Source organism: Erpetoichthys calabaricus, chromosome 12 (assembly GCF_900747795.2).
Source record: "Erpetoichthys calabaricus chromosome 12, fErpCal1.3, whole genome shotgun sequence".
NCBI classification, from domain to species: domain Eukaryota; kingdom Metazoa; phylum Chordata; class Cladistia; order Polypteriformes; family Polypteridae; genus Erpetoichthys; species Erpetoichthys calabaricus.
Genome location: NC_041405.2, coordinates 151,809,609 through 151,818,966, shown reverse-complemented (window position 1 = coordinate 151,818,966; position 9,358 = coordinate 151,809,609). Strand labels below are relative to the sequence as shown.

Below are 9,358 nucleotides of genomic sequence, written 5' to 3'. Positions count from 1 at the left end.
AAAGAAGAACTCAAAAGAAAATGACACGGACTTCTGCCAACTGAACAACAATCAGATTTGAAAAGGCCTCGTCTTCCATCACCTGTATACCCTACATACAGTCATGCGCGTAAGTTTGTGTGTGTCACAAGAACAACAAGTAGACATCATAAAGGTTTGGGGCAGCCACCCATACAATGTGCCTTGGCTGCAAAAAGGTACTTAGAGATAGTAAGTTGTTCACAAGACTGAGTCCAAAACAGAACTGTGGTATAGAATCAAGATGGTGGCTTTAAAGGCCAGTGTAGGAAGTGAGGTCATCTGGGGCCGGTAGCAGAAGTGACATCATTAGAGGCGGGACCGGAAGTGATATCATTGAAGACACCGGAACCGTAAGTGATGTCATCAAAGGCGCCAGGACCCTACGGGATTTCCCGAGAATGGTCTGCAAGGGATCAAGAAAAACATTTAGTGCACCCTGCCGCCCTCTGGTCAGATGTGGAATTGCAATTATTTAGGCCCTTTCCTTTAGTTGACTTTAGAGTCCTTTAGTTGACTCCTACTTGTACGTGTGACAGTGTGAAATACTGGCCATTATCTGGAAAATCTAAGTAATAACGCAGAAAGCTTTCCTTTATCTCTGTCTGTGTCTCTGGAGCTCCTCTATCTATCTATCTCTATCTATCTATCTATCTATCTATCTATCTATCTATCTATCTATCTATCTATCTATCTATTATATAGTGCCTTTCACATCTATCTATTATATAGTGCCTTTCACATCTATCTATCTATCTATCTATCTATCTATCTATCTATCTATCTATCTATCTATTATATAGTGCCTTTCATATCTATATTATATAGTGCCTTTCACATCTATCTATTATATAGTGCCTTTCATATCTATCTATCTATTATATAGTGCCTTTCACATCTATCTGTTATATAGTGCCTTTCATATCTATCTATTATATAGTGCATTTCATATCTATCTATCATATAGTGCCTTTCACATCTATCATATAGTGCCTTTCATATTTATCTATCTATTATATAGTGCCTTTCACATCTGTCTATCATATAGTGCCTTTCATATTTATCTATCTATTATATAGTGCCTTTCACATCTATCTATCTATTATATAGTGCCTTTCATATCTATCTATTATATAGTGCCTTTCACATCTATCTATCTATCCATTTTCCAACCCGCTGAATCCGAACACAGGGTCACGGGGGTCTGCTGGAGCTAATCCCAGCCAACACAGGGCACAAGGCAGGGTGCCAACCCACCGCAGGACACACACACAAACACACACACCAAGCACACACTAGGGCCAATTTAGAATCACCAATCCACCTAACCTGCATGTCTTTGGACTGTGGGAGGAAACCGGAGCGCCCGGAGGAAACCCACGCAGACATGGGGAGAACATCTATCTATCCATCTATCTATCCTATATTGTCTTTACATAAACTACTATATAGCATCTTCCACATCTGTCTGTCTATCTATTGCTCTGTCTATCTGTCATTCTCCTTTGGCTGTTTAAGTCACTGTTTATGAATGTCCTCGCTAGCGACTCAAACACTGAAGTAACTGCAGCCTTTCGTTATTCGCTGTTGTTTGCCCCCTGCTTATTCCCCAAGGCAGGCAGAAAACAGCTAATTAAACAGCGATATCAGTTAGCGACAAGATAAATCACTGAAAATGACTGGAACAAAAAACCTGCAGCCAGAGGGAGTTGGGGGACTGGACTTGAGCAGCACTGGAGTTCGTGACTTGCACACTACAACTACCAGCGAGCGCAGGAGGAACGGATGAGAAATCTGAAACGTAATTGGCTGGCCTGGTCTAACGCTGAGCCAATGAGTGTATTCGGTGCTGGCGAGTAGCGCGCGGCTGGCGTGACTTTCAAGTGAAGATTTTCTTCTGATGGTTTAGCAGTTCTTCGTGTTTAGAGATGAGTTTGTGTTGGCTGCAGCCACATAGCTGGCTAAGTACGATTAGGAGCGGCGCTGTCGCCAGGTAAACGGTTTTAAAGCTTGTTCAGAGAATATCGCCCGATTGGTTTCATTTTGGTAACGTGATTCAGATCGTCAGTATTTGGATCTGCACTGCTGTCTTCCTCATAGGTCATGGGTTCGATCGTATTGTCTGTAACTGTTAAGTCTGGAGTTTACATGAGTACCCCACGCTAGTCCATTTTTTATCCGAGCTCACCAGTTAACCGAGCATCTTAAAGATATGTTTTTTAATATAATTAACCGTTTGAAGTGAGTGCTTCACTCGCAGACACAGGCAGGTTCAGTTATGAGTGGGGTGAGACATCAGACCTTTACCACTTAACGAAAATGACAAAACTAATAATCACGGCTGGAACGATTATCGGATTTAGTCAATAGTAAAAACTTTGTTGAGAGCTGTTTCCGATTTTTGTTTTTTTTTTACGTTTACATTTTTAAACGAGTCTCCAGTTAATGGTATAGCCTGACGAGGGCAGTAACAGTGCTGCGTAACGCGTCGTAACTATAGAACGTACAGAAGGGGAATTTCAAGAGAAAGCAAAGCGTGAGGATACTTACTTAAAGCAGACGATCAAACCATAACGTGAAGAACGAGCACAGCCGATTTAGCATTCCAAGGCTGTACATCGTGTATGCCTGAGCATCAGTAAAGGAAACTTTCACCGAGGTGGGCAGTGCCAATCCAAGAGGTTCGGCAGTAAAAATTAAGTTTATTGTGGCACTTAGCTGCCGTCCCTGCATATCCAAATGTATCCACACTAGCGTGGATGAAACTGTAGCACAGAATGCAAAACCAACCTGTGGTTAGTCAAGTAACTGCAGAACATAAGAAGTTAGAAAATGTGCACACGGTGTATCCTTCGGGCCTCTACGGCCCCCAATGCACTGAGTTTGGTAAGTAGCTTCTGGAATCAAAGGCCAGAAAAAATAGGCCTGGACAGAATTCTAAGCCCTCCTAGGGACCACTCACACACACCATATTCTCAAACAGTGACAATTTGTATATTTTTTTATTGTTATACTTTATTAATCCCGAAGGAAATTACTTGGTTTTTTGCATACCCCTTGCGGTCAGAGCGCAGGGTCAGCCATTGTACAGCGCCCCTGGAGCAATTGAAGGTTAAGGGCCCAGCAGAGTAGGATCTCTTTTGGCAGTGACGGGGATTCGAACCGGCAACCTTCAGGATGCCAGCGCAGATCCTTAGCCTCAGAGCCACCCTAAAATAACCTAAACAAAAAAACTAAAAAAAAAAAACCCTTGTGTAATGAATTCCGTCTTTGCTTGAAATTGGACTTGCAAAGTTTTTCAGTTGCTGTGCTCCCCGTCTGAGGTGGGTTGAAATCTGAGGGTGTACTCACACTAGGCACACGCCTAAGCGTGATTGCCCCCCCTCCCTAGTCCCCTGCTGGCCAGCACTCACACTGCGCTTTAACGTTCTGGGCCTGGGCGCACTTTTGCCATCGATTTTTTTTATTTTTAATAAATTTGCAAAAATCTCAAGTAAAATATGGAAAAAGTGATGCGCTGTGAATACTTTCCGGATGCACTGTAAATGTACAGTTCATTGGGCGGCGTGGTGGCGCAGTGGGTAGCGCTGCTGCCTTGCAGTTTGGAGACCCGGGTTCACTTCCCGGGTCCTCCCTGTGTGGAGTTTGCATGTTCTCCCCGTGTCTGCGTGGGTTTCCTCCCACAGTCCAAAGACATGCCGGTTAGGTGCATTGGCAATCCGAAATTGTCCCTAATGTGTGTGCTTGGTGTATGTGTGTGTGTGCCCTGCCCGGGGTTTGTTTCCTGCCTTGTGCCCTGTGTTGGCTGGGATTGGCTCCAGCAGACCCCGTGACCCTGTAGTTGGGATATAGCAGGTTGGATAATGGATGGATGGATGAAATCATCGGCATAGAGAAAGCATGTACAGTGGTGTGAAGAACTATTTGCCCCCTTCCTGATTTCTTATTCTTTTGCATGTGTGTCACACAAAATGTTTCTGATCATCAAACACATTTAACCATTAGTCAAATATAACACAAGTAAACACAAAATGCAGTTTTTAAATGATGGTTTTTATTATTTAGGGAGAAAAAAAATCCAAACCTACATGGCCCTGTGTGGAAAAAGTAATTGCCCCCTTGTTAAAAAATAACCTAACTGTGGTGTATCACACCTGAGTTCAATTTCTGGAGCCACCCCCAGGCCTGATTACTGCCACACCTGTTTCAATCAAGAAATCACTTAAATAGGAGCTGCCTGACACAGAGAAGTAGACCAAAAGCACCTCAAAAGCTAGACATCATGCCAAGATCCAAAGAAATTCAGGAACAAATGAGAACAGAAGTAATTGAGATCTATCAGTCTGGTAAAGGTTATAAAGCCATTTCTAAAGCTTTGGGACTCCAGCGAACCACAGTGAGAGCCATTATCCACAAATGGCAAAAACATGGAACAGTGGTGAACCTTCCCAGGAGTGGCCGGCCGACCAAAATTACCCCAAGAGCGCAGAGACGACTCATCCGAGAGGTCACAAAAGACCCCAGGACAACGTCTAAAGAACTGCAGGCCTCACTTGCCTCAATTAAGGTCAGTGTTCACGACTCCACCATAAGAAAGAGACTGGGCAAAAACGGCCTGCATGGCAGATGTCCAAGACGCAAACCACTGTTAAGCAAAAAAGAACATTAGGGCTCGTGTCAATTTTGCTAAGAAACATCTCAATGATTGCCAAGACTTTTGGGAAAATACCTTGTGGACTGATGAGACAAAAGTTGAACTTTTTGGAAGGCAAATGTCCCGTTACATCTGGCGTAAAAGGAACACAGCATTTCAGAAAAAGAACATCATACCAACAGTAAAATATGGTGGTGGTAGTGTGATGGTCTGGGGTTGTTTTGCTGCTTCAGGACCTGGAAGGCTTGCTGTGATAGATGGAACCATGAATTCTACTGTCTACCAAAAAATCCTGAAGGAGAATGTCCGGCCATCTGTTCGTCAACTCAAGCTGAAGCGATCTTGGGTGCTGCAACAGGACAATGACCCAAAACACACCAGCAAATCCACCTCTGAATGGCTGAAGAAAAACAAAATGAAGACTTTGGAGTGGCCTAGTCAAAGTCCTGACCTGAATCCAATTGAGATGCTATGGCATGACCTTAAAAAGGCGGTTCATGCTAGAAAACTCTCAAATAAAGCTGAATTACAACAATTTTGCAAAGATGAGTGGGCCAAAATTCCTCCAGAGCGCTGTAAAAGACTCATTGCAAGTTATCGCAAACGCTTGATTGCAGTTATTGCTGCTAAGGGTGGCCCAACCAGTTATTAGGTTTAGGGGGGCAATTACTTTTTCACACAGGGCCATGTAGGTTTGGATTTTTTTTTTCTCCCTAAATAATAAAAACCACCATTTACAAACTGCATTTTGTGTTTACTTGTGTTATATTTGACTAATGGTTAAATGTGTTTGATGATCAGAAACATTTTGTGTGACAAACATGCAAAAGAATAAGAAATCAGGAAGGGGGCAAATAGTTTTTCACACCACTGTAAGGTACGTATGTCCAAAAGTGTCTTGTCATAACAGAAAGTTCTTTTAGAAATCTGACATCGTCTTCTCTGCTTTCCCTTCAGGACACTTTTAATGCAGAAGGAATCTGTCCACCCGAGGCCCACCTATAGCTGGGTGCTCCGTAGGCCAGTCACTGAAACCAAGACAATGACTTTTGGGCTGCCTTGGATTTGGCAGCAGGTTCGCGGTCGCAAGAGGGGGTTGGAGTACCAGCCGTCCAACATCAAACGGAAGAACACCCACGGCTGGATGAAACGGATCAGCACAAGGGGCGGCATTGAAGTCATCTTACGGCGCATGCTGAAAGGCCGGAAGTCCCTGACGGTTGACTACATCGCATATCACAAGGGAAAAATATGACTGTTGAGCAAACGTTTGCCAAACATGAGCCATTAAGTTTCTTTATAAGTTACACAGAATAAGGGGATGTTTCTGACTTTTACTCCACCTTGTTTTATAGAGCGCCTTTCAGTGCAAAGTACATAGGACAGCTCTGGGAAATTAGGCAGCGGACTCTGGTCACACAGGTGGGGAGAGAATGGGAGACCTGGTGGGTAACAGACCAGTAACTCCAGGTCACTCATCCTGAAAAATATGAATAAGCAAATCTGTCTAGAGAACAAAATGTCCTCTGTTTACGTGCGCCATTTGTAATGTTTTCCAAAGCTACAATAAAGGCTAAAGTGGTCCTGTTTCCTAGCCATCACCAACTTACTGTATCTATTAGTCGTAGTCGTTATCTGACGTAAAACTAAAGAAGGTTCCAGAGTGTTCGAGAACCCTTTTGTGTTTGTGTTTTTTTTTTTTTTGCGATCACTGGGTGTGTTCAGGGTTTGCACGAGTCTCGCAGGGCCAGACATAGTTATCGACCAACAACACACATCTGGGGACGACTTGTTCAAAACATTTGTAGTGGAATGTGCCGCTAAAAGGGCTCCGCCCACATTTTTTTTTTTTCTTCTTCTTCTTCTTCTTCTTCTTCTTCATAAAAACCGGCCCCCAATGTCCTGCAGGCCCTACACTTATGATGGTCTGGTGTTGCAGTGTCCCATTTGTGCTCATGTATTAGACAAATACATTGTGACAGGACTCGGACCACCCAGCAAAAAAGGTTTGGGGGCAGCCACCTGTATACAGGTGCATCTCAATGAATTAGATAGATAGATATGAAAGGCACTATATGATATATAGTGCCTTTCACATCTAAGACACTATGTGATATATAGTGCCTTTCACATCTATCTATCTCTTAGACAGATGTGAAAGGCACTATATAAGAGATAGATAGATGTGAAAGGCACTATATATCTAAGAGATAGATACATGTGAAAGGCACTATATAAGAGATAGATGTGCAAGGCACTATATAAGATAGATGTGAAAGGCACTATATGATTGATAGATGTGAAAGGCACTATATAAGATAGATGTGAAAGGCACTATATGATTGATAGATGTGAAAGGCACTATATGATAGATAGATGTGAAAGGCACTATATAAGAGATATGAAAGGCACTATATGATTGATAGATGTGAAAGGCACTATATAAGATAGATGTGAAAGGCACTATATGATTGATGGATGTGAAAGGCACTATATAAGATAGATGTGAAAGGAACTATATAAGATAGATGGATAGATGTGAAAGGCACTATATGATTGATGGATGTGAAAGGCACTATATAAGATAGATGTGAAAGGAACTATATAAGATAGATGTGAAAGGCACTATATAAGATAGATGTGAAAGGCACTATATGATTGATAGATGTGAAAGGCACTATATGATTGATAGATGTGAAAGGCACTATATAAGATAGATAGATGGATAGATGTGAAAGGCACTATATGATTGATAGATGTTAAAGGCACTATATAAGATAGATGTGAAAGGCACTATATGATAGATAGATGTGAAAGGCACTATATGATTGATAGATGTGAAAGGCACTATATAAGAGATGTGAAAGGCACTATATGATTGATAGATGTGAAAGGCAATATATAAGATAGATGTGAAAGGCACTATATGATTGATAGATATGAAAGGCACTATATAAGAGATGTGAAAGGCACTATATAATAGATAGATACTTTATTAATCCCCAGGGGGAAATTCACATACTCCAGCAGCAGCATATTGATAAAAAATACAATATTAAATTAAAGAGTGATAACAACACAATGCAAGTTAAAAAGTGCAAGGTGGAGAGTGCCATGCAGGTATAACAGACAATAACTTTGTATAATGTTAACGTTTACCCCCCGGGGTGGAATTGAAGAGTCTCATAGTGTGATGGAGGAACGATCTCCTCAGTCTGCCTCTGAAGCTTTTCCTCTCTCTGGAGATGATCCTGTTCAGTGGATGCAGTGGATTCTCCATAATTGATAGGAGCCTGCTCAGCGCCCGTCGCTCTGCCACAGATGTCAGAGTGTCCAGCTCCGTGCCTACACTACTGCCTGCCTTCCTCACCAGTTTGTCCAGGCGTGAGGTGTCCCTCTTCTTTATGCTGCCTCCCCAGCACACCACCTCATAGAACAGGGCGCTCGCCACAACCGTCTAATAGAACATCTGCAGCATCTTATTGCAGATGTTGAAGGATGCCAGCCTTCTAAGGAAGTATAACCGGCTCTGTCCTCTCTTGCACAGAGCATCAGTATTGGATTGAATAGCATCGAAAAGTTAATTTATTTCAGTAATTCAATTTAAAAAGTGAAACTCGTATATTATATAGATTCATTACACACAGAGTGATATATTTCAAGTGTTTAGTTCTTTACATTTTGCTGATTATGGCCTACAGGTAATGAAAACTCAAAATTCAGTATCTCATAAAATTAGAATATTACATAAGACCAACAAAAAGAAAGATTTTTAATGCAGAAATGTTGGCCTACTGAAAAGTCTGTTGATGTACGCACTCAATACTTGGTCGGGGCTCCTTTGGCATGAATTACTGCATCAATGCAGAGTGGCATGGAGGTGATCAGCCTGTGGTACTGCTGAGGTGTTATGGAAGCCCAGGGTACTGTGATGGCGGCCTTCAGCTCGTCTGTATTGTTGGCTCTGGTGTCTCTCATCTTCCTCTTCCTCACAGATTCTCTATGAAGTTTAGGTCAGGTGAGTTTACTGGCCAGTCAAGCACATTGATACCATGGTCAGTAAATTAGGTATTGGTACTTTTAGCAGTGTGGGCAGGTGCCAAGTTCTGCTGGAAAATGAAATCAGCATCTGCATAAAGCTTGTCAGCAGAGAGAAGCAGGAGGTGCTCTAAAATGTCCTGGTGGATGTCTGGCTGTGCTGATTTTGGACTCGATAAGGTGGACCAACACCAACAGATGACATGGCTCCCCAAATCATCACTGACTGGAAACTCAAGCAACTTGGATTCTGTGCCTCTCCCCTCTTCCTCCAGACTCTGAGAGCTTCGATTTTCAAATGAAATGCAAAATGGACTGAAAGTGAATCTGACATGTCATCTGCTGGTGTTGGTCCACCATGTTTATCGAGTCTCAATAATCTTGTAAATGTGCCCCCCTGTTGAAGTTTAGACACTCGATTGATGACACGTGGCTGGAGTCTCCTGTGCAGCAACAAGCACCGCGAGGAAAGAACACGCAATCGGCGATCGAGGGGTTGGGGAGTTTGGAGACCCCCCATGAAGCAATGGGTCCTGGGGACCCCCTATGGCTGCAGGTTTTTGTTCCAACCAGCTTCTGTTTTAATTAAGTGAACTGTTATTTCCCAAGTTCTGTGTTTTGGGAACAATATAGAAATTAAAAAACTTA

General features: G+C 42.5%; 1 protein-coding gene across 1 annotated transcript; it reads left to right on the top strand.

Annotated features, from left to right (window-relative positions):
* Positions 1–1,848: 1,848 nt before the first annotated feature.
* On the top strand, positions 1,849–6,346 carry mrpl34 (mitochondrial ribosomal protein L34). Its single transcript, XM_028814713.2, has 2 exons — positions 1,849–2,011; positions 5,630–6,346. The coding sequence occupies exons 1-2, from the start codon at positions 1,947–1,949 to the stop codon at positions 5,925–5,927; spliced, it is 363 nt and encodes a 120-aa protein (XP_028670546.1). The 5' UTR covers positions 1,849–1,946; the 3' UTR covers positions 5,928–6,346.
* The last annotated feature ends 3,012 nt before the right edge of the window (positions 6,347–9,358 follow it).